The sequence below is a fragment of the Apteryx mantelli genome, unplaced genomic scaffold, assembly GCF_036417845.1.
Source record: "Apteryx mantelli isolate bAptMan1 unplaced genomic scaffold, bAptMan1.hap1 HAP1_SCAFFOLD_34, whole genome shotgun sequence".
NCBI classification, from domain to species: domain Eukaryota; kingdom Metazoa; phylum Chordata; class Aves; order Apterygiformes; family Apterygidae; genus Apteryx; species Apteryx mantelli.
The window spans coordinates 4,994,618-5,020,685 of NW_027118693.1; the positions used below are offsets into that span (position 1 = coordinate 4,994,618).

A 26,068-nucleotide genomic window follows, 5' to 3' on the forward strand; every position below is an offset into this window, starting at 1 on the left:
ATGAACCCTGAAGAGAACAAAATCTACAAAATTGAGACGATCATTGCTGTAAAGGAAGAAAGAAACAGCTGCTGGTAAAATGGTATGGCTGGTCCATAAATTGAACAGTTGCATAGAAGCCTCCCAAGTGTGCACGCCTAATTTTGGCGGATGGAGTGGGGGAAAAAGAGGATAGAGGACAGTGTTTTTCACATCGTACTGCCTAGCAATGCCAGCACCAGGGTTTGCCACCAAACCCAACTCAGACTTTGCCACAGAGCAGGTGAGGACCCTGGAGCACTCAGGCAAGTGAGAGCTGGGGCTGACAGAAGTACAGTACCTGCACAGCTGGATTAACATCAAAGATAAACTACCTTTGGAACCGCTCTGCTGGGTATGGCATGGCACTATCCTTCACAGAGAGGCTGTTCACTGCCCCTCTCCATCCTGGTGGATAGCAGGAACAATCTTACTAGCCCCACAGCAAAGCATCAATGATTAACTTGCCAGACATAATCCTGGTCTAGATGGTATAATTAAGAGAACAAAGCTTAAAATAGATGAAATCTTCAAAGCTTTTGTACAGCCGGGGGCTAGTGCAGGGGAATTAGCTGCCTGATTTAGAGTTTAGGTCTCAGCTCGGATCTTAGCTTAGCTTAAGCTCAGAGCTAAGATTTAGACCTGAGCTTGCACTAGATGCTCTGACAACTGAAATTAGGTGGAAAAATATTCTCCTGCATATCTCCGTATTCGTATTTCCTTATTCCTGGGGGTAGCAGGACCTTAATATCCCACACCCACATACTTGATACTCCCATTCTTTTGCAGTGCAGCCATTTCAGGCTATTCTGAATGCCACACAGCTGACACCTGAGAGAGCACTGAGTTACTTGCCAAGGCTTACACTGTGGAGCAGGCAGAAGACAGAGGCAGGACCTATCAGCCACTTCTGGAGTTGCATCCTGGTTCTTCAAGTGTCCCGTATGAACAGAAAGCAACATGGAGCTCCAACACAAGCGTGGAACTGCAATGAGATCAAACTCCCAATAACACACTGAGGAAGAGGACTAAACTCTCTCTTTTTTGTTGGCAGTTTGCACTATGTTAACCAGATATGGACCTAGAATAAGATGATGTCTAGGATGAGATGGGAGCTGGGGCATTTCTGAGCAAGAAAGGAACAATTTGGCACAAGCTTTTGCTTTTGCAAAATTGAGTTCTTATATATTTCTCTGCTCTATCCAAGCACTACATGAAGGCAAACTGGACCTGATTTGTCCTGGGTGAATGCATGTTAAGCCCCCTTTCTAGAGCTAGAATGGCAGCTGTGACAGGGAATGAGAAACAGAAGTGATAACTGCAAATAGCTAAAGAATGGAGGAGGTGCAATCAGTCTCAGACAATTGTATACACCTTGGAGAAAGCTGCAAAGTCTAAGCTGCTCTGCTGTACTTCCTCTGGGGTCCATGGAGAGAGCCTTCCTTAAGGAAATCCATTGCTTTCTCTTTCATTTGTGCAGAGCACTTCTGGGAAATCACTCTCTTCATAATGTTTCCTGTTGGCCAAGGAGACCATGTCTTCATCTGGAGGAAAGATGATGGTCCACAAAGGGAGCAGATACTTCTAGAGTGGTTTCAGCTGCCCACATGAAGTCGGATAAGTCATGCCTCCTAAATTCTGCCTTTTCTTCCTGGGGAATCAGAAGAGAGGCTCGATGATAAGGTCAGATGTAGCTATTATATTAAAGACATCTATACTTGGGCAAGAGAGATCCTTCGGCAGACTTTCAGCTGGCAGAATTAGAGAGCAGTGAAGCCACTTCATTCTGACTGGACATAAAGGAAAAAATGACCACGAGGAGAGTCAGGTGCTGGAACACATTGCCCAGACAGGCTATGGAGTGTCCCCTCTTGGAGGTTTTCAAGACGCCACAGGACAAGTCCAGAGCCTCCTGGTCTGACTTCACTACACACCATGCTCTGAGCAGCTGCGCAGCCTGGATGACCTCCCAGGGTTCCTCTCTCCCTTTCACACTCAGTGGAGAGGCAGAGGAGTCTCCTTGTCATGAGGTGCAAGTCAAAGAGAGCTGAGAGGAATCATGCCCTCCTGCTCCCCTTGACCTAAAGCAGGGGCAGAGGAGAATGCTCTGCACCTCCCATGTAGGAAAGAGGAATCCTGTGTGCGAGTCTGTAGCAGTAACTTGGCTTCCTCTGGCTCCCAGCAAGTCAGGTACCTTTGCCTCTGGGAAAGGTCTGGGTTTCCTCTCTCCTCAGAGGGCAGAGCCTGGCACCTCTGAGGGTGAGGCATGGCATCCCCCATTGCAAGTCTCCAAACGCCTGCTGACTCTGCTTTTCTGCCCACTGACCACTCATGGAGCATGCAAGGAGAAGCTGTGGCACCTGTCTCACTCTAGTTCTGCTCCATGAGTTTGAAGAGACCAGTGCTCATTCCCCTGGCTCGTGCTCACTCTTCCTAAGAGCATGCTGAAAGGCCATAGAGGTGTGGGCAAGGGCAGATCAGAGCTTTCATCCCCACAGGGCTTCAGTTACCCAGGGCTCACTTTCTGCAGCACAAAGAGAGAGCTGAGCTGCAGCAAGGACCTTCAGGAGACTCACTTGTGCCATAAACACCAGAGACACTGCAGAGCAGGTGACATTCAGGTGCTGCTGAAGACTCACAGCAGGAGATGTTGAAAGACGAGTGCAAGGGCAGAGCAAGGAATGAGCCTTGGCTCAGGGTCTGCAGACAGACTAGGAAAGAGGGGGATGTAGTGGGGAAAAGGCCGAGGGGGAGACCCAGGCCTTGCCTTTCATTCTCAGTTACCATTGGAGGAAAGGTCACCACACCATGCTGAGGATTACAGGCAGCAGCTATATGTGCTGAGGCAGATCTGGGTGTTGTTAATGTGCCAGCGGCCCTTTGCGCAGTGACAACCAGGGAGGGAGACATGTGCCTCACTCCAGGCCTTTCCTTCATGTCTTCTTACTCCAGCTCACTCTTTCCCTCTCTTAGTCCTTGACACTGCTGAACAGAGATACAGGGAGCATGGCTGTGGTGCAGAGTGAGAGCTGTGTGGTTGCTGCAGGGCATCAGCTGATGGGCACTCACACACTTCAGCTGAGAGAAAGAAGAGTTTGGGCAGAGTGTATGGGACCACTGTGCCTATACATGTGCCTTAATTTCCTGCCTCTCTGAATCTTTCTCTCTCTCTCCATCTTGCTTTTGTTTTAGGGATCAGTCTCAGTCTCCCAGCTCTCTCACAGTTGACTCTCAGCCATCCACCAAGGATGTGATCCACAGGCAGCAGTGAATCTGGGACACCCTCCCTATGGAAGCACCTTTGGCAACAATTCATTCCCCTATAGGCGGGGTGAATCACTGACTCATCCATCCCAGGAGCTCCCTGGACTGTCTGGATGGCTGCTTCAGCCTTCTCCAACGCACTGTACAAGGTCTAAAGTTTGCAGCAGGGAATCACCAGGGACATCATTTTATCTGACCCCTGTGTTATGAAAGGTCAGAGGAGGAGTGGGCAAAGAGCTCTGTCTTGCAGCCATGGACTTTCCCTGGGCAGCTACTCAGGCATGTACCAGGGGGTTACCATAAGCATGTGCTTGACCCTGCTTCCACACTACCTCAGTCCCCACTCACCCTCGGGGCACTCATCCGCCTTCATCACAGTGCTGAACAGGGAGCCCTGAGAGCTCAGCTGGAAATGCTGAGGTCCAGGTGCTGTGCTGCTGCTGCTGCTGCTGCTGCAGGTGACAGCTCAAATGCTCTCAGAAATTAAAACTGAGGAGGAAAAGATGTGCAGGAAATGAACTTCCCTCTCCTTTTCCCTTCTTCCCCATACAACGATTCTCTTCCTCACGTTGCTTGGATGGCTCAGGTACCCCTTCTCTGGCATTCACTTTTTCCCCTCCCTTCTCTCCCAAGTTACACAACTGCTTGTAAGTATCCTCTCTAACAGTCCCTTTACAGTCCCTTCCAAGACTGAGCTAGTAACTCCTGACCACTCTTTGTCAACAGAAAGAGATGGACTGTCCAGTGCAGAATCGTCTCCTCAGAAAGCACGTGTTTCAGGGAGTTGAGACCACTAACTCTGTTCAGTGTGCATCCTTCTTCTGTGAGAAGAAGCAACCTTTGGCGTGATGTGTTCCCCTAAAGGCTATTTTTGCATGATGGGGCTTTTTCTTTCTGGCACATCTGCCTGTTGCTCGAGAGCAGAAGGATTTGGCCAACAGCTATGCTGGGTATTACCGGGAATAACTTCAGGCATAGTAGGCTAAATACGAGCAAATGTACATTCCTTTTTAATCCACACAGTGAAAGAGGCACCTCAATGGAGCAGCTCATCTGTCTCATCAGAGGAGGTTCCCCTGGGATGAGCAGTTTTGCCCTCCACAAGAACCTGTTCCTGTCCTTTCACTAGGAATGAAGCCCCTAAACCAAATGTGAATTCGGTCAGATGAGTGCAAATCTCATGTTGTCTCTGTCAACCTTTTTACCACAAGCACAGAAGTGCATGCTCTTTCTCTGCGGTTCCCTTCCTGCCAAGTGGGTTTGACAAGAAGGACCTGCAGCGCTACAAGGAGAAAGAGGAATGGGGCAATTGGACATCTCCAGTGGAGTTCCTCCTGCTGGGACTGGGTAATGTCCCCAAGCTTCCGATGCCTCTCTTCCTCCTCTCTCGCATGATCTACATGGTGACCATGTTTGGGAACATCCTCATTGTTGTGCTAGTGGTGGCATGCAGGCATCTGCATACCCCCAGGTACTTCTTCTTGGGGAATTTCTCCAGTGTGGAAATCTTCTACACCTCCACCATTCTGCCCAGGCTGCTGGCCAGATTCCTAACTGGGGACAGAACCATTTCTGCTCATGGCTACATGACACAGTTCTATTTCTTTGGCTGTTTTGCAGCTGCTGAGTGTGACCTGCTGGCCACCATGTCCCTGTGATCGGTACTTGGCCATATGCCAACCCCTGCTCTGTGCAAGCCTCATGAACTAGAAGGTGTGTCTCCAGCTGGCGTCTGGGTCTTGGCTAGAAGAAATACTAATGTCCACAGCAGTGACGTGGTTATTTTCTCAGTTACAGTTCTGTGGCCCCAATGCCACTGATCACTTCTTCTGTGGTTTTACCCCTTTGCTAGCGCTCTCCTGCAGTGACACCACAGTGCCTACGCTGGTTACTTTCATAATCTGCTTTCTGGATGTAGTCTTCCCTTTGCTATTCACTCTGGCATCCTGTGTCTGCATCAGAGCTGCTATCCTGAGGATCCCCACCAGCGTGAGGAGGCAGAAGGCTTTCTCCACCTGCTCCTCTCACCTCACCATGGTCACTGTTTTCCACGGGACCCTCACCATTGTCTATATGATGCCCAGAACAGCTCTGCTGAGACAGCTCAATAAAATGCTGTCCCATTTTTCTACACCATCCTCACGCCCGTGGTCAGTCCACTCATCTACAGCCTGCAGAGCAGGGAGATCAAGGGGACTCTTGGAAAGGCACTCAGGAAAACTGTGGCCTCCACACAGAGCTCATACTAGTTGTGATCCACCAGGAATGAACTGACCTAGCATGGCAGACTTGGAAATGCATGTTCTGTGTACCAGGTGTAGCTTTCAAAGTGCAGCACATTGAGAAGTTTGTGGAATGGGAAGGGGGAGAGGGGAATAAACGTCTTAGGGGAATATAGGCCTGGTGTAGAAGAGTGCAAAGAATATCCCTGCCTTTCTTCTTTCTTTAAAATAAACCCCATTATCATGCTGGAAGCAGGAGCTCTTGAAATGTCTGAGCTTTCTTTTTCTGTGAAGAGCATAAAGGAATTTCAGCCGTAATGTGAGCTCCTTCCAGGGGCAAGCATTGATGTATTTTCCTGTCTGCGGGCTCCTGAGATGGTAGCCCTGTCTCTCAGCTGCACATATTCCCAGAGCAGAGGTCTGTATTGTTAGTTACTGTTCTGTTCAGTGAAGATCGCCAGTGCAACAGAGTTGACTGCACCCATGCATGCACCTCCTATGGGTCAGGATGGCCTCAGGTACGCCAAACATGGATGTGGGTGGGGGTCACAGAGCTGGGGCCTAGTGAAGAGGTCTGCTAGGGACTGAGGCAAGAGGGGGAAAACGGAAGCAGAAACGGGAAATGTGCAGGCATGTGAAAGGGCTTCCAGTGCTCACGTGTGGCCAACAGCACTGCTGCCTGTGGTTGAGGCCACCAGTGAAAGCCTGGCTGTGAGTCAGCCCATCCTGAGGTCGGTGCCTAACACAAGCCACATGCAGCACCTCACTCCTTCCATGATCTGACCAGGGAGCCTGGGCCATCAGAGCAAGCGGAGAAGGCTCCTGGATTGGCCTGTTGCTGAGATGAGCCTATCCCTCAAGCCTCCCTCCTGTGCATGCCTAGAGCATGTCCCTCACGCAGCTTTCGGCACCTGGGCTGGCCTTCTGAGGAGATACAGCTCTTATCTGTGGAGACACAAGCATATAAGAAGTATATCAACAGAAGCTGATTGCGATTTGGTCACCAGAGGCAGGGCCTGACTTCATCTTCCTCTGAGCCTTTGTTCTCAGCCAGCCTCCCACCACCCTGCGTTCCCACCTCATCTCTTTTGCCAGGTCAGTCCTCATGTGTGTTGCACCTGCTCTGAAGTGGGAGAAACCTTACTCTGAAGTGGCTGTTTTCCCTCCCATTGCCCAACTAAGTTGAGGCATGGAATTCCTCTGCACCTCCCAGATACCGCAGGGCTTCTCCATATTGACAGCGATAAATGGGCAACTGAATCAAGCCTTTCCACTGGACATGTCTGCATTTGAGAAGATGAATCCCATCCCTCCTTTTCTCTGAGGTTTCTTGCAGAGGGGAATTGTGAAAGGCGATCTCATAGTCTCAGCCCCTCTAAAAAGTTGTAGGTCCTTCTGCAGAGGAAAGGTCCATTTTCTGGGTCTTATTTTCCCAATACTTTAAGCAGAAACCATACCGCCCCCTTCTTCCCTTTGCATCATTTCCTACACACACACACACACACACACACACACGCACACTTTAATTACTCATTTGCTTCCCACTGGCTAACACAGATCTTATGAAGGGAGCCTTCATATTTTCTTCTTTTCTTATCCCTAATCCTTTCTCCTTGCTTTACTCCCACAATTCATGCTTACCATGGCCTCTGAAGATCTCCTCAGTCTTTCTTTGCTTTTCCTCATCTGAATTCATAGATGAAAGCCTGCATTTTTTTTCTTTTTAGTAACTGAACCAATAGCATCCTGCTGCAGTGGGAGATGAAAAGACGAGGGTGTTGATAATACAGGAAGCTTCTCTAAGAGTCAGGTGCCATACCCCCGAGGGATGAATATGGCATAAGTGTAGAGTGACAGAAATCAATCATGAAATTCTGCATACCCTGAATTTCCTCCAGCGTATAACTATAACCAGTGTGTAGATTCTCTGGGTGGCATTCATCTACCTTAACTTCAGATATTTGAATGTTGATCTCTAAGTCTTAACACAGTGATACTGGCTCTGTTACATACTTAAGAGCAGCATTTGCAGAGGATAGTTCAGCCTCCAAGAACTGATGTGTTGGATGCCCAGGAAGTGGTTTCATCATTCCAAGATTCCTTTTTCTCCCCACAATAACTTGCTATGGGGATTGAAAGTGGGGACTTACAGCAGCAGTATGAGATGGGCTCTCAAGCAGAAACATAGTGAGCTCTTGACACACTCTGACTCCCCAGACAACGGGAGTGATGGATGACACAGCGCTCGCTCAGGACAGTAATGGGCTTGGCTTGAGTGTCCTTGGGTGGGTGCTATCTTCCTTTCAGAGAGAAAGAATGAGTACCAGCAGGTACAGTGCAAGCTTCTCCCTGATCAACGATGAAATATGTGAGCACTGATATTCCTGTGTGAAGCAAACATTCCCCATTTCCTGAAGAACTGGACTTCAGTCACCTCCTGCATCCCAGGGTGAGCTGAGCCTGGGAGCAAGATGCTCTTTTTAATGATGTACACAGGTTGCTGGGGGATGACAAAGAAAGGGAAGTCTGGAAAATACTGTGTTTGAAAGTGGTAGGAGAGAGAAAAGAACTTGAGATATGACAGTGATCAAGGTGATAGCTAGGGGGAAAAAGTGTGAGCCACATAGCTTGCTTTTCTTTGAGGGGGGTGTTGGACCCAATGACCTCCAAAATAAGAAACCTATTTCCTTGAGTATCCTCGAATTTAATCTATGTTCACGAGTGAGTCCCCTGCAATTCACTTCAACCAACTTTTATGATCCAAATCTCAGATGGTCTCAGATGGAGACTTCCCTGGTAGTCAAAATCAGCCACAGCAGAGAATGACAGATACTCTTCTAAGATGGGCTCCTAAAACAGGCAGGATGAGTCCCCCTGTGGCGATGTGAAGATGCTGGTCGCCTGTCATTAACGTGGGAGGGAGCTGAGGTGACTGAGGTGAAGCTGAGGTGACTTTGACACAAGAAGCTCTATGACTTGATAGGTGTAGGTGTTCAGAAGGGCACAGGTTTCCTCTACATGATATGCACATGCCCAGGGCATCTGGAATACCACTGGATGCCTGCAAGAGGTACCATCCAATGGAGCTTCCTTTCTTAGCCTGCCTTCACACTCTGAGAGTCATTTCTAGAGGGATACACCTCACCTTAAGCTAATGGGCTAGGTGAGCTCACATGACTTGTAGCCAACAGTAGCTGTTTCTCTTCACTGACTACAAAGGAAGCTCAGGGAGAGACAGCTCTATGGTAGCCATCCCAAGTTAGGTAAGGGAGTGCTCCTAGCTCTGTTTTTCTTGGTCCAGAGAGCTCCTTGAGTCTTCTGTAGAATCATTCCACCTTGACTTGTTCCACACAAGGTGGAAGCGGAAGTCTAGACAAACTACTACTAGGGAAAAGCTATGTAGAGGGGAAGTTGTAAAATAATTTAGGAGAAAGGCTTGAAAAGAGGTCACAGACAGCAGTCGTTCTGGCTTGGAGGGCAGGTGAAGGAAGAGGACTGAGATCTCTTCCCTCTAGAAGGCACTGACTCAGGCTGGGAACATGAGGCTACTGAATGGCTCTAGGGCCTGCTCAATGGACCTCAAGACTTTCATTCTTTGTGGAGCACCAGTGCATGGCACATAGAAGATTCCATTATAGTCAATGGAGGTCAACTACTTAAATATAAGCACCTATGAAGCACCTAAAAAGATGTAATCACCTGGTTCTGAGTCAGAAGTGTCTGCTGTCTTTCCTTCCATCCCCATGTAGACATCTAAGATATTCTAGAATAATAAAAAACGGCAGTACATGCCCATGCTTCATCATCTAACCATTTCCCTACATTTGTTCAGCAAAATTGCTCTGCAAACTGCATGGACACTGTTGGCCAGATCACTACTGAATCTAACGGGAGCTCAGACCGCTTGCATTGCAGACACTTCGACTTGGCTGTCTGGAGCTGAATCCCACTGCTGCAGTGCAACTGTTCATATCAGTGTCACTGTCTGCTGCCCCTTCATAGTCAGGGGAAAAAGAATGGCATCTGCAGAAGATGATGAATCCAGGCAGTTTAGATGGTGTCTTAGCAACGGAAGACTCTCCATTTAGCAAAGCATACCTCTCTCCATTTGACTCTAGAGTGACCATGGTTTAGATGAGAAGGGTAAAATAAGTATAATGGAATCTGATCCAGATGTTGATTGCTTGGGTTTTTTGAGGAACATTTCAGGAAAAAAAAAATCATCTCATTTTATTTACTGTTTGTATCTAGCAAAACTAATAGCTATCAACAAATCATGCAGCCTGACGTTACCCATTCATTCTGAAAGACCAGATTTTATCATGGCTACTGGCATCTCCTGGATTGCCTGATGAACTTTATTTCCACCTGTGTTCTTAACATTTTAATGACAGATTTATGACTACTTCCTTTACTCTAGCAAGGCAAAGTGTGTAAGAGGCAGTCTTTTTGTTTATGAGGCCAAGTCTTAGAGAAGCCAATGCTACTTAAACATGGAAAATTGCCTCTTCCTGCACCTCAGACAAGATAGACATGAAAATCTTTTCACTTTATCTTCTGCTTTTTCATATAACTAATTTAAACAGTTTCAAGCCTGAACTGGTCATCCAGTCTCTCTGCAATCAGTGGAGAGAGATAGAACTACTGGGGCACTAGTCATGCTGTTCCTAGGGTCAGGATCCCTCCGAGATTCCACCTCCCTGGGGCTTCTGCAGAGCACCTTAGGCCGTATGGCTGTCTATTAGGTGACCGAAGTAAGATGAGTGCACCAATTGATACCAAAAGCAACATTCTTCAGTGTTAATGCACCATGAAGTACAAAGCATCTGCTCATTACGGGTGTACGGCGACAGAGCTAAGGGTAAGGCAAGAACAAATAGTAAGATAACTGAAGAGAAGAAGAAAACATCAGGAAAAGCAAGGTGGAATAATACATAGATGTTAGTATCCAGTAAGTGTGAATGAATAACCACCAGTTAATCCAAGTTTGCAGTGATCGAAAATAAAGGTCTTCACAGGTTGATTTTACCAGACCATCTCTCAACAAAAACAGCAAAAATCAGTAAAACGAGACCTTTGGGGAACTGTGAGCTCTTGGAAAAATCTGCTCGTTTTCAAGGACAGAAATTGCTAGGAACCTTTTTATTTTGCCAGAAGGGCTGAACACACACAAAAAAGAAAAAGATCAATGAAGTCGTTGACTCTGATTTTGTTTCAACAGACTTTTTGTCCTCAGCAACTTTGTGTTTCATGTGGGACACCTCATTCCAAGCATGCTGTGTTGAAACACTGGAATCTCCCAAGTAATAATACAGTTATGACACTAAAGATACAATATGAGCACTTAATAAATAATGATGCAGCATTCTGAGGAAACCATAGCCTTTATTTTCAATGACAACACAGACATTTGGAGAAACGTAATAATGAATCATCTCTTTGAAATCATACGTTCCTCTTTCAGTTAAAGCTTTCCCAAGAGGTTTGGGAAAAAAAAAAAAAAAAAAGGTGGGAGAAGGACAAGAGGGTTGTTAATTACTTTATCTCTCTCTATATATAAAAATTGCAAAAATACTTTAATATATAAAGCCCAACCAATCTGTTTCTTCTAATGCTGTAAGGTACTGTGAAGGCAGATTATTCTACTTTGTTTTTTAAACTCACCAATCACGTGCACGCTTAAGAAAGCCCAATCCACAGCTACTTTCACAGAGACAATTCATATAGTTCACATCATAAACCAAATCATAACATTTAACTGATGGGAAAAAAGGGGGGGGAAAAAAAGCAACTTTAGGAGGGGGTCAAATCTAATAGATTTAGGCAACTTCATGATGCTTCCATGTTGTTGATGTGTTTCACTTCATGCTTCTCCCCAGGGTCCCTTAGCTTGCACCTTCTCTGGAGTGAGCCAATTAGTTCCCTTCATGGGAAAATCAGGGGGCAGACAAGAAGATGCCAGAATTCACACTCTGCACACAGAATGGATGCAAACCAGTCAGCATCACTCGATCAGGAACTCTGATTCAGCCCCTGGAAGACGTCACAAAAGCAGCAGTGTAGCCTAAGACACACCTGATGTGTGCAGGAGACTCAGCCAGGCTGAGTCTACAGTCCACAGACAGAATTCACCACTTCCAAAGGCCAGTTCAACATATCTATTCCATGCTGTGCTGAATGGCTGTGTGGAAATATCTTTCCTTCCACTCACTCTAGCGATAGCTCATGGTAATCTCAAATACATATATATATATATATATATATATATATATCCATTGCAGTCACTAAAGTCAGGTGAGATGAATCCTAAACACCCCAGTTCTTTAGAGAACTGGATTCAGTTGTCCACACACAGGTGTCTTCTGCTATTTGAGATGCCCTAAGGAGCCCAAGACATCTTGGCAGTTGTGACAAGGGGCCTTTGGGACACTTGTTCCTTTCTAGAAGGGCTGCTGGAGGTCAGCTAGGATGTTCTGTGGCATCTCAAATGGCACTAGCCCCACGTGACTCTGGCTGCATTTAGTCCCTTACCGGTACAGAGAATGGAGCTGAGAGAATGCTTCACCTCATCCTCACATAGATACCACCTGGCCGCTTACCTGAATCATACTCTAAGCACCACTGAATCTCATCCAAGGAGTCTCATCTAAGCTGGCTAGTTTATCCCTGTGAACAGAAAGGTCCCGCTCAGATTTTTCAAGACTAAGTACCAGCCATGATGATGCTCATGGCTTTCCTGCCCTCTTAGTCATCACCAGGCCTTTGTGCAAAGCATTTTTCAAGGCCTCTTTCATTTGCTCCTTCCTCAGGCTAAATATGAATGGGTTTACAAGAGGCGCCACAATACTGGAGACAACAGGGAGTCTTTTGTTGAGATGCACAGAGGTCATGTGGGAAGGCCTGGCATAGACAAAGATGGAGATGCCAAAACCCAAGGAAACAACAGTGAAATGAGAAGCACAAGTTGCAAATGCTTTCTGCCTGCCCTGTGCTGATGGCATCCGGAATATGTTGGAATCAATGTAGGCATAGGAGAGCAGTCAGTGCCAAAGAGCCAAGGAGCAGGACCCAGAACACCATAAAATCAATCCACTCAATAAGCTGGATGTCAGCACAAGCAAGGTGTAATAATGGTGCACTGTCACAGAAGTAGTGGTCGATTACATTGGCACCACAGTATGGCAGCCGGGCTGCCAGAACCAGAGACGACAGAATCATGACAAAGGCACCCACCCAGCAGCCCAAAACAAGTTTAATGCATACCTTGCTTGTCATGATGCTGGGATACCTTAGTGGGTTGCATACAGCCACATACCTGTCATGGGATGTGACAGCAAAGAGGATGAACTCAGTTGTGCCCATGAGGAAAGAGAAGAAGAGCTGGCTAAAGCAGCCAGAAAGGAAATGGTTTTCTTCTCTGACAGGAAGTTTGCCAGCATTTTAGGAGCCACAGAGGAAGTCATGGAGATCTCTCTGAAGGACAGATAACTGAGGAAGTAATACATGGGAGAATGGAGATGGCCATCAGTGTATACCAGGACAATGATAAGTGTTTCCCAAGACAGTCACTAAATAAATAAGCAGCAACACAACCAAGAGGAGGATCTCCACCTCATGGATGTTAGAAAATCCTGCTAAGATGAACTCTGTCACAGATGTCCCATTCTCCATCTCTGTGCAGTCTCTGTCATGGGAAAGAACACCAGAGTAATGCAGAGTTTTGAATATTTTCTCAGATGACATCTAGTAAGTTTTGGACATCCTGATTTTAAAGAGAAGTTAAGTCCCAACACACAGCTATTCAGGGTCGAATTCATCACACCTTATGTGGATATCTGCAATAGAAATGTTTCTTTCTGAATTAGTCAGCCAGTACCGTTTTTTGATGCTGCCTAGCCCTCCACAACTGTAGAATAGTCCTGGAATGACCGGTTCAGCCTAAGCCATCCATTTTCTGAAGTGAGATTCATCATGCCTGACTGAAGGTGATTGATTGAGTTGCTCAGAAGTAGGCCATTGGTGATGTCTCAGACATCCCCATAAGGCTAAAGTCTTCAATGGCTGGAGATCCCAATGTGTCAGCAACTGAATGAAGCCTGCAGATGTCCACCTACAGGATACAATCAAGAGCGCCTAAAGAGCCATTCATCCGTTCATCTTGTCCAAAAAGAAAGGCCTACATTTGGTCTGTTTTGGCAGTAACCTTTCTAGAGAGGCAATATATCCCATCCCAGCTGCCTGTCTAATCAAACAGGAGAGGAAGCCATCCCTAAAAGAGGAGCCATCCTTAAAAGGTGATTCAGACCATTGCAGTCTGCCTCTCTCCATTGACGGTTGAGGAGTGGAAGATGACAACCTTTGTGAAACAGCCATCACAGTCTGGTGCCACCAAGCTTCGCCTTTGCTCTTTGCTTCATATACAAAGGTGACATAGGCAGGTCTTTGTTGCAAAGCTGCCTCAATTTCTCTGTAACCGTCATTCAAAATTACCATCAAATCAGAACACAAGATAGACTCCTCTCATCCGACATTTTCTGCACCTGAATTTTGTATCCATTCATGCTCAAATGGCAATAAGTAGCATATTCAGTGTCAATACCATTGTGCCTATAGCTGTGTCTTTGATCTTACCTTCTGCATGAGTGATGCCCCCATATATTTCTTTTTGCTTCCTTGCTGAAGACAGTTGTGTCTGACTTCCTGATGAGAGTCTCACTTGTGGCAACCAAGAGGAAAACTGTGGAGAGAGAGAGAGAAAGAGGATTCTACATTCCTGCTCTATGTCATAAGACCAGAGGGACAGCTATGTAGCTCAGTTACTTATTGCACAGCCACCAACAGGACGTATACAAGCAAACAAGTGCATGCTGCATTGACCAATAGGAATCATAGTCTTAGAACAAGAAGACATTCACACTCCAGTTGTTGGAAGAATGATGGATATCCTGCAGACTTGGCTAAGCTGAAATCAGTGTAATGACAACTGAGCAATGATTTCCTTGCTCAGCATAAACTGTGGACGATTCTTATCAGAATGAGACTGTTCAACATGCAAAACGATTAATAAATACGAAACCCCCTAGGGAAGGAGTTCCAGAAAGTCAGTGTGTGGCAGAAAGGCAAAAGATTTTTTTTAACTAGTAATGACGAAGGTGCATTTCACAAAGGACCACTAGTACTTGATAGGTGGTCTGAGAAATGCCAGAAAGAAAAGTAATTGGGTCCTTTCTAAGAATTTACCCTTCAGAGGCTTCACTTTGGGAAAAAAAAAAATCCTGGGAGATTTAAATAAACAAGTCTCACATCAAGTTAGCAATAGCTGAGTACCATATTATTCTGAAGGACTTTTTTATCTTCCTTCTCCGAGACTTGATGTCTTCATGATGAACCAGAGAAAAATAGCATTTCCCAACTCAGTCAGCTCCAAGATGACTTCAAGGGTCCTGTTCCTCACAAAGACCACAGGAACTGGAGAATTCATCCCACCTCCTCTGAGATGGCCTGTGGTATGAAAGTTTCCTCATCAGCTGGTCACTAAAGCCTTCCCTGGCATGTTGCATGACAATATCTGGGGACACTTGAGAGCTCAAGTCTATTGGGACAACGCTGTAGAACAAACCCCGGGGGAAGGCTGCCAAGCCAGCTGGAGTGAACCCTGTAATAAGCTGACCTCTGTATGCGCTCGTGCTTTTCCTCAGAGGGATATGGCTGTCTTGCTTGAGAGAAAAGCCTGAAGGAGGGCTGAGGACAGCACATCGAGGGAAGCTATTGCCCCCTGTCAGTCAGGCATGGTGGGGCCATAACTTGACTGCTGACTCTAGGGCCCTCCAATTCAGAGGAGATGAAGAAAAACATAAAGAGGGCCCAGCAGAACAGGGTTTGGGGCCTCCAGCACAAATCCTGTGAAGAGAAGTTAAGAGAGTGAGACTTGTTTAGTCTGGCAAGGAGGAGGCGAAGAGGAGCTCTCCCAGGTGCCTTTAACTCTTTTAAGGACAGTCACAAAGATGACAGGCCCCCCTAGAGACATCTGGAGGTCCCTTCCAACCACTGTTTCAATGGTGCGATGATTTTCAGAGGGAAGCCCTGGGGACACAGGTTCCTTGAGCAAACCAAGGAGATGCACATTCAACGGCTATAAAGGAAGTCTAGGAAGGAGATCACCTCACCTTGCTTGAGGGCAACAATTCAGGTGCTAAACAGAGGAGCCTAGTGCCATATGAAATCTTCTAGGGTATCCAAGAAGTTTTCTGTGGCTAGCAGTTATGACAGAGAATCTAGCAAACATGCATGCTCTTCCAGAGTGTCAGCCAGAAGCCAGGCATGTTACTGTGCAGGGAATCTCAGATGGAATTAAACTCAAATATTGAGATTGAAGAAGTACTCCCTGGGTGTGTTGAATCTGGGTGTCTAAAGCTGAGCAATTTCTCTCAAGTCCTCTCAGAATCAAGGGAGGTGTAGGATTCAACCCAGCGTTGCACACATGGGCTTCCAGCGCAATTGGAGATGCTGTTTGGTGTCCTGTTTGGCATCCAGCCACCACTCTAGAGAGAGGACAGATCTTCTATTGGTCCTGTGTCATAGCTACTGCGCCTATCCAGGTTTTTCAAAGCACCGAGGACGTTGCAAGTATTACCTGATGCCTGTGTGCGGGCAACTGAATCAGCGTCTTAGTCCATGCAGTCTGTGGAGTCTGAAGACCAACTGATTAGCTCCTAAAGTAAACAACTTACCTTGGATAACTTACAAGAGGAATCTCACCCTAGCTGACTGGCTCAGATGGTGACATTCAAAGCGTAGATAACTAATTCTGCACAGATGAATCCCACTTCAGATGCTTCACTACAAGATACAGACAACCCCTGTTGAGCAACGACAGTTATCCACTCATCACTGTTCTATTTATCTGCTTGTCTGAGTGATAAAAGCCACACAAGGAACGAGGCCAAACAGTAGTCTGTCTATGTGAGTAAGTCTGCAATGCCTTAAAGTCACCTTTCAATATTGTTTAGGAAAGAGCTAGGACAAATCAAAGCTTGAGATTAATTTTGCCTCATTGCAGATGAAATTACAGTCCGGGCATCTTCACTTGAACTCGTAATCCGTATTTCCTTTGCAACCATAGGAGAAAAATTGGCAGTCACAGAGCGTAAATCACTTCACTCTACTGCAAATAACTAAAATAGGTCAGGGCCCATTTCCAAAGGGGTATTTTTAAAATCTAGCTGTTGAAGAAAAATCTTCCTGAGAGCCTTGAAATCTTGGAACTTCTCTGCCTTTGGCTAGACATGCCCAAAATTGCTTCCAATGAGGGAGTTTCCCAAAATCTCAAGGATCTATAGAGCTGAGACACTGCCCTCCAGCCACCTTCTGTTTTGTGGAGGTACATTACAGTATTGATTTGGACTTTGCCTTTTTGGGCTGACATGCCTTGCCTGCCTTGAGCTGCCTACAGTGCAGACCTTTGCGCTTGAGCAAGTAGCTCTGACCTGCTTTGTAGTTAACATACTGAAATACATGTGTCTGTAGGCAGTTCCTCTAGCCAATTTTTGGTGTCTATTTTAGGACAAGCTGGAGGAGAGGTGAGATGAGCTGAAGTGGGCTAAGGTATCAGGGTAAAGAGACAACTGTATGCAAATGAACAAGTAAGAGAATCATCAAATGGCCCTTGTAACCCAGGTTGCTTCTGAAGAACCACAGCTGAGTTCAAGAAAGAAACCCCTTCTGGCCAAACAGTTCAGGAAGCATTTCTTGATACAACTGTATTATCAAGGAGACTGTCAGACTTCTAATGAATATGAATTAAAAAAAAAAATGCAGCTAGCTTACTGGAACTTCATCATCTTCAAAATGCTTTATTTTTCGGATTCTCTTAATTCACTTTGTGACCAATTGTTCATACTACTTATTAGTAGGAACTGATGAATGAATTGCAAAAGAAAATGTTATTGTTCATTTGTTGGAATTCATTGAGGGAAATATATTTCCAACTTTACCTGTGTTAGTGGAAAGTCAGCGCGAAAGAAAGGGAAAGATGGGGATTTTTTTTTTTCCATTAATTTAGATTCTAAAGATTGTGTGAATACTTTGCCACTGCCTTCTGTGTCCTGCTGTGTCAAAGCCTTTTAAAAATGTAGCAGAAATTTACAGATCACAAAAACCCAGCAACGTCTGTATTGGGTCACACATGGGGCCTGTGCAACCCAGACAAGTTTCTTTTGGTCGGGCCTCATTAGATGGTGAGCTAGAGAAGGTAATTTTTCACTGTCAAGCCATTTAGGTCCTTTCTTACCCTATAGCCATGTAATATGAGTTTGAGTTTTTGTCCTGAGTTTGCAAGGCCTCAGGACTGCAGCTTCTCAGGCCTGCTCTGCCCAAACTTTTCTTGACCTGCCTGCAGCTTTTTAAAAGAAAAGTTTTAACTTACTTGAGTTCTTACAGCAATAACAAGCAGTTGTTCTGTGTGGAATGAGATATTTGCAACTCCCACATAATGATGCAGTAGAGAGAAATGCAGGCCGGGTGCAATAGCAGAAGCCTTGAGAAGTGCAGACACAGGATGCGGTGTAGAGGAGTACCGGCATGGGATGGCAAGAGACGGGGCACAGCTTGGCGTTGGAGACCCCGCAGCTACAGACCACTCACTAGTGGTCGGTGTAAGAAACGCACGCCTGGAGCAGGACACAACTGGTTTTAGGCCAACAAAGAGAACAAAGCAACAGTATCGAACATAAGTAGAAGGTACCGTATGTGGTACTTTCAGAGATAACGTGGAGAGAGAGAGCAATGAAGAAAGAGCAAGGCGTAAAAAGTGTGTTAGCAAACACGTGAAAATGACCCCAAGTGGATACTAGAGTGAGGAAGAAGAAAGCACCAACCTGAACATCATCTTCCTCTCGGTGAAGGACTCCAGATGCTGACAACTCACTGCAACAACCCACCAACAACACCAGAGTGAAACTGCCAACCTTAGGACTCAGGGTAGCAGGGGAAGGGTGAACGTAACACCAGGAAAAGTGGTAGAAACTGAAAAGTGTGTGTCTAACAGTTTTAACTGTATTGGTATTATTTCTATATTATATTTCTCTGTCTGTAATAGTTAGATCTGGACTGGTAATGATTCTCGGATTAGACTGCTAAGACATTCTGAATGGCAAAACACGCACACACACACACACAAGCATGACTATATCCTAGGGCCAAACAGTCAGTACAGCGGTCCCAGGGAGGACCCAGAGCACTACTGCTCTGTAGTGTGGGCACAGCCAGTCTGCTCTGGAGGGGGGCTGGCCTCAGCACTGGCTCCTGTTGGTCTGCACTACTTGACTTAGAGGGTAGAGATTGCTCTCTGCAGCGTGCAGCAGTGTTGCATTTAGTAGTGTGAAGGCACTCACTTCATAAGTGGAGTACACTTTACCCACAGCTGCCCCAAGGTTTTCTTCTTGGATGGAACAAACCAGTTCACTCCAAGAGAAACTTGGGACTGAGCCATTATGCTCTTAGTGGAGACCATGGAGGCCCCAGACCCCAGGAGAAGCCAAGGGGCTAAACGCTTTGAGAGGGCAGATGTGATATCATCTAAGCAAGTCTTTTGGTATCTCTCTCATGGTAGCAGAAGAAACTGTCATAATTCGGAAGTGACCCATCCATCAGTTCTGGGCACAGACACGAGGATGGAATACTTTTCCTTTGGAAGGGTCTTGTGTCCACGAATTATTGAGGGAAGTTCTGGGTGTGAGCCAGGTGCCCAGGCATAGATGTCTGAGTCTGTTCTAGACACCTCTAGGCAATGCCTCAGGGTACTGGAGACATCTCTAAAGCTGTCAGAAATGACACAGAAGCTACGGGAATCCTGTGCCAGTGTGACGCGCTACCTGGAAGCCGAGTGGGATGCTCCAAATCATCTCCAATGCAAGTGGGCACCTGAGTTCAGACAGTCAAACCGTTCTTCTCAAGTTAGGTGACACAAGTCCCACAGCAGATGATCTTAAAGCACTGCCTGTGAACCTACCCTACAGGTGAGATGAATCACAAAGTATTTCTTCATGCCATCACAGGTGATCTATGCAGCATTATCTACACTACCTGTTTTAATCACTACAGTTCAGAAATTTAGCCTGTAGAGCTGAGTGGGCTGAGCAATTGGTTTCCCCACCGCCTGTAGAGGTCATGAGTGAACCAGGCCCTCATGTTTCCCAAGTCTTCCTGCCTGAAAGGCCTCTGGCTTGTTCCTGGCTAGAGTCCAACAGTGAGGATAGAATTGTGATTCAAGTGCAAGTATGAATGCTTGAGTTATCACTAAATAGTTCCTGAATTTGTGAGGTCTTTAGAAAACATGGAGAAGCTGGGGAGGTTTTGACCCTAAAAGACCAGGAACCCCTGACACTGCAAAATCATGTTATACTCCTGTACCAAATTTCCTTTGTTCTAATGTCAGCTATTTTCCTCCTTCTCGGCCTTTTGCTGTTGGGCAGAAGCATCTTCTGACATGTGACAATTTGTCCATCAGCAAATTTATCCTCATCTTACTTCTCTACCATCTTCCCCACAACTGGTTGTCACCAGTCTATAATGAATTCAAATGGATTCTGCTACTAATTCTGCCAGTGCACCAAAACATGCTGAGTTTTACTTCCAGTTGCCTAACTGCTAGAGCACACCCAATACTATTCAATTTGTGGCTGCTTGCCCTTGGGTATTTCTGCTAATAAAACTTTGCAAACTTTACTCTCCTTCCCCAAGAGAAATGCCAGTGGTTATCCTCTCAGGACCAGGCTGTGCAACATGCTCATCAGTTTGTCTGCAAATACATTCAGCAAGCCATAGAAACGCCTGGCTGCCACCTGCACAGCTAAACTTCCTTGCTCTGCATTGAACAAGGAGACTGATAGGCAAAACTCTTGCTGACTCTGTGGTTATTGAACTGCTTGAATTTGCTACCTTTTTGAGCTGGTTTATCTTAAAGGGTCATTTGCACTTTTCGCCACATATTTATGATGTCTGTGAATGGGGAAATAGGTGAAGACTGAAATTGCCATCAGCAGGGTGATGAAGAGATTAGATTGCTTGCTCTCAGAGGTTTCCTGGTGTCCCTGTCTTTGAAGATTTCCCTCAAATGTCCACATAGTAGTGGTACAGAGAAAAGGAAAGATACTCAGTGCAAGTTAAAGGGATTACAGTGACCCACAAGCAATGACTCCCACCGATGAATTCTTTTCTCAGGCGTTCCTAAGATGTGGAGGTGAGCTCTCTCACTAGGACACCGCTCTCATTTGTGAAAGTAAAATGAAGCCAGTGCAGAGACGTTGGAGATGGTGTCTGGAAAAATCCGGTAACTGAAAAGTAAGTATTTATGACGGTCCCCATGAAGGGATACTGCTGTTTTCTGGTACTTCTCTCTGGGAAGCAGCTGTTCCTGAATGTAACTTGCTTCTCCATAAGCCTGGATTTGTCCCTTATTTTTGGATCAAAAATGGATGCAAATCTATTTGTGTTTTGGCAATGCTTTTTTACTTTATTAGCTACCCATCATTCATGCTAGATCTGAGTTGAGTGCAGGAGGTTCTGATCCTGACTAGACCCTGGGATTTAGGTTAGGGTGGCATTCTGTTCACCCAGCTTTGCCCATTTAAAAGTTAGGAGGGTTCATCTGACTGGTCTTAGTCACCTCTTTTAAGATAACCTGAATGCTTGTCAGGAAGTCCCACTTTCCCTCCACTGAGGGTAAAGTCTAGGATGACATCTAACTTGGGGCATCTAAGTTAAGGCAAGGGATTCCCAGGCTCTTCTTTTTTGTCTCCCTGTGTTCCTATCTTCAGCATCCTCTTCAGTCTTCTCCACTCACATCTTACTGTTCCACCCTCTTATTATCATAAGTTATTTACTCCTTCAAAACAGTGTTCTCCACTGCAATTCAGAGTTGACTTTTCAGCACCTCCTAAAATGCACCAGCTCCCTTATTTTCTTCTCCTTCCTTGAAAATTAGGAGCATGACAGATACATACTTTGGAAACAGGACACGTGTGACGGAATTCATCCTCATTGGCTTCCTGAACCCCTTTGAAGTACAAGTCACCTTGTTCATGTTGTTCTTCATTGTCTTTCTGGTGACAGTGGTTGGGAACTCTGTTATCATCGTGTTAACCTGCTCTGACTACCGTTTACAATCACCCATGTACTTTTTCCTTTGCAACCTTTCCATCATTGAAATTCTCATCACTGTGACTGTGGTGCCCAAAATGATGGAAAACTTCCTCTCGGAGAGGAAGACAATTTCTTTTTATGGTTGCCTGGCTCAGAGCTACTTTTATTTCCTTCTGGGCACCACAGAGTATGTCCTGCTCGCTGTCATGTCCTACGACCGTTATGTGGCCGTATGCTCCCCACTGCACTATAGCAACATCATGAGAAAGAAGGTCTGTATGTGGCTGGTAGTGGCATCCTGGCTGTGTGGATTTTTCTCCATTTTGGTCCCCACAGTGATGAAGCTTCAGCTGCCATTCTGTGGTCCCAACACCATCAACCATTTCTTCTGTGATAGTGCCCCTCTGCTGCACCTGGCTTGTGCTGACATCCGGCTGCTGGAGTTTATTGATTTCATCATTTCACTGCCCATTCTGCTAGGTTCCCTGCTGCTGACTGTCTTCTCCTACTTCTATATCATCTGTGCCATTATCCGCACCCCTTCTGCCACAGGCAAGCAGAAGGCTTTTTCCACCTGTGCCTCTCATTTTACTGTGGTCACTATCGGCTATGGCACCTCAGTCTTTATTTATGTCCGTCCCTCTCAAACCAACTCCATGAACCTAAACAAAGTAGCATCTCTGCTCACCACTGCATTCACTCCGATGCTGAATCCTTTCATATTCAGCCTTAGGAACCAGAAGGTCAAGGAGGCATTAACGGACTTAGTCAGCAAGTGTGTAGGAGCTCACGGACTTGGCCTGAATTCACGGAGGGTTTGAAGTTGACTCCGCTGGAAGACTCACAGGTATGTGCTCAGAACACACTGTTTTCTTGCAATGAAACAGCTGACAGTATCCATAAACTCATCATCTGTGATGCTGCCCAGGCTGCTGACCTCCTCCCACAACTCCTTAGCTTGGCAGCACAGCCCCTCAACGAGCACACATCTCCTGCAGGCTAGAAAACCGTCTCTCACTGCTCAAGCCTCAGCAAGAGGCCCCAGGCACTCCCTGCAGCCCAAGACCTGCTGAGCTGCATCCTCCTCCTGGAGCTCCGTCTACATCAAAGCCTCTGACGTTGCAGGGTCAGTTGCTCCAAAGGCTACGGGGCACTGTGCCCTGTGGCACATCGCTACCATAGCTGAGGGTGTGTATCCTGTTCTGGGCAAAGGTGATGGTCCCCTTCTCTGTGCCCTGCTGCACAAACTGCTGCGCAAGCTGCTGTGTCTGTTGCCTGCCTCTGTTAGGTGCACTAACAGAACACCAACAGTATCCTGGGCTGCATTAGGAAGAGCATCTCCAGCAAGTCCAGGGAGGTGACCCTTCCCCTCTACTCAGCACTGATGAGACCACGCCTGGAGTGCTGTGTCCAGTTCTGGGCTCCCCACTACAAGAGAGATGTGGGCATATTGGAGCAAGTCCCGAGAATGGCCACAAAGATGGTTAAGGTTCTGGAGCATCTGACATACAAGGAGAGGCTGAGAGAGCTGGGACTCTTTAGCTTGGAGAAGAGAAGGCTGAGGCAATCATATCCATGTTTATGAGTATCTGTAAAGAATAAAGAAGGTGCAAAGAAGACGGAGCCAGACCCTTCTCAGTGGTGCCCAGTGACAGGAGCAGTGACAAGAAGCAATGAGCACAGACTGAAGCACAGGAAATTCCACTTGAACACAAGAAAGCACTTCTTTACTATGTGGGTGGCTGAACATTGGAACAGGATTCCCAGAGAGGTTGTGGAGTCTCCATCTTTGGAGATATTCAACACCCAACTGGACAACGTTCTGAGCAACCTGCTCTAGCTGACATTGCTTTGAGTAGGGGGGGGTTGGACCAGATGATCTCCGGAGGTCCTTTCCAGCCTCAACTATTTTATGATTCTGCGATTCTGTGACACTTGAAAAGCCTCCAGCAAGGCTCTGAACAGAGGCTTAGTTCAAAAGTAATAAACCTAAAATGTAGGTGCCCACTTATCATTAAAGGGCATGATTCATTTAGCCACAGATGTCTGTTGCCATTGGAGATGCCCTGGGACACCTGAGATATCAAATGGAGCTGACAGAGATGATGCTGGGCCTTGGGAGACCCACGCTGTTCTGGAACACCTAGCTGAAGACCAGGGGAATATTTGGGGAATCTCCAACAACAATAGGCACCTGTGCTTAGAAAACAAAAGCCCACCTAAGTCCATCCAGGACTGTCATCAGAGCTTAGGCACCTCCCTCCCAGGTTGACGCCCATGTGGTAAACACCCAAAGGTAGATAACGTAAATCCTGCCCTTCAAAATTTGCTCAGACTGCCCAACCAATGTTGAGCGGGGTTATACCGAGAGGAGATAGCCATTCCATATGATGCTGCAACCAGGTAGGAACATTTAGTTGAGGGTTGTTATTAATTAGGGACAGCACTGATGTCGCGGATGAGTGAGGAGTGATGCACTTCACTTGTAAGAGAGAAGCAGCAATATATTTTATTGAGGTAAGATTGCATTGCACACAGAAATGCTTTATGCTGTTTGAGATTCCCTGGCTTCTTCAAGATATCTGCACAAGGCTGGCAGATTGTGTGCAGGTTCCACAGAGTCCCATGCTCTTTTGGGTGCAACACCCTGCGGTACAGAAATGGTACAAGGCACCTACATTGGGCTGAATCCTATCCAAAATGTCCAGCTGTTCTCTGGATCAAGCTAGCACCATTGCATAGCAGCCTTATCTACCTTGTAGAGAAAAACCTCTGGCGTGCTGTCCTATCTTCCACCTCATAGGCTCAGAGTGTGCTTCATAGGCTACTGTGTATGTCTTTGGGATGCCCAGGGTTAAGGTGATGACGCTTTAAAATTACTCACCATAAGCAGAGAGGAAGAACAGAACATTTTAGGCTCTAACTGTGGTCCTTCTAGTCAAAAGAAGAAGTAAGAAAAAATTGAATGCTTTCCTGTCTTCACTCCATCTCTCTCCCTTGGAATATGCCACTATTCATTGCTATTTAGAAAACATGACAAAAGTTTCATACATATGTAGGAACAATTTTGAGGATTGAGGAAAACATTTTTCAGGCTGATCCTGATCATAATATGTTTGACTTCTTTATTCGAACTTATGCAGTAGGTGTAATTGCACAGTTTGGGCTAGTGGTCTGGGAGTGTATATGCTTGCGTTCATGAATGTATACACATAGAAAGCTACTTAATTGATAATCATCCTAGCTGGAAAGCTGTTATCATGAAGCAGAGTGAAAGCATTCTGGAGACTGCTGAATTATGAAGAAAACCATAACTCTATGATGATCAAAGACACTTTTCTCCATTGCATCCCTGCTGGAAACAGGATGATTTACTTCTGAAATTAATGGATCCAGATGGTTTGTCAACAGCTGTTCACATACCTGATACCCTGATGTCATCCAGTGCATGCTTTCACTTCACTTGAAATCTCCTTTCACCAGATTTGAAAACGTTCACTTCACTTCAAGTAGCTATCACTGTAGCTGAACAGGTTATCCAGGGCTCCTATACTGTCAGCGAGAAGGAAAAGGTGTTTCTAGGGTGAGCAGTTCAGCTTAAGACATTTATCTTTTTGATGAGTAGAATTTGTTGAGCTGAAACCTAAGGAAGTCGCTAAGTTGTTACATAAACCCAACCCAATCTACCTGTGTGTAACAACCAGTGTCACTTAACACCAGTTCTTCCTGAGAATTTTTTTTTCACTTGGTACAAAAAAATAAACATGAATACTTATTCCCACTTTCTGTCTTCCAGCAACAAAGAGCTGATTTTCCCCTGTGGGAAAATAGTTGGAATGAGTAAAAGTTAGGTTTTCCTCATTTCATTTCTATATGTTTATCTGTAAACTTGGAAATTAAAAGTTTTTTTTCACTGTTTGGTTTGGTATGTTTTTTTCAAAAAAAAAAAAAGAATTTCTCTACAATGATATTTTTAAAGAGTTTTCTTTTTTTAATGGAACTTTCCAAAATTCCCCATTTCTGTTTGCCAAGAGAAACAAGGAGAAAAGTGAGCTTTCAGAACCATCCCGAATCCCTTCTACTCATTTAGCAGAGGGAGGAAGCCATTTCCTTGTGAGCTGCCAGGTAGATCCAGCTGTGCGGGGGCAGTCTGAGCACATGTTTGGAGATAAAAAGAAGAATCGGATCCTCCATCATTACAATTCTCCACGGCTTAAATGAGCCAAACCATGAATTCTCATCAGGCCGTTTCCGTTGAAAATTGCCTGTAGCAGGCAGGTGGAGATAAAGCTTTACGCAGTCGGAAATACTGAAAAGAAGCCTTGAACGAGCATCTCTAGATGACCATACGTGACAACTCAGTTGCTGGTAGGCATTTAAGATTCTTTCATAATAAAGGATGGTCTCATTCAGTTGTAAGTAGT

The 26,068-nt window shown here is 45.8% G+C and overlaps 1 protein-coding gene and 1 pseudogene across 1 annotated transcript; both read left to right on the top strand.

Moving 5' to 3' along the window:
* Window positions 1-208: 208 nt before the first annotated feature.
* Window positions 209-5,531, top strand: LOC136996358 (olfactory receptor 5P76-like; annotated as a pseudogene).
* Window positions 5,532-21,490: 15,959 nt separating this feature from the next.
* On the top strand, window positions 21,491-22,465 carry LOC136996359 (olfactory receptor 6M1-like). The gene has a single exon (XM_067317284.1). It carries the CDS (start codon window positions 21,491-21,493, stop codon window positions 22,463-22,465), a length of 975 nt encoding a protein of 324 aa, XP_067173385.1.
* The last annotated feature ends 3,603 nt before the right edge of the window (window positions 22,466-26,068 follow it).

Excerpts from the sequence above, each read along its gene's own strand:
- LOC136996359 (XM_067317284.1), top strand. The coding sequence starts at position 21,491 with ATGACAGATACATACTTTGGAAACAGGACACGTGTGACGGAATTCATC.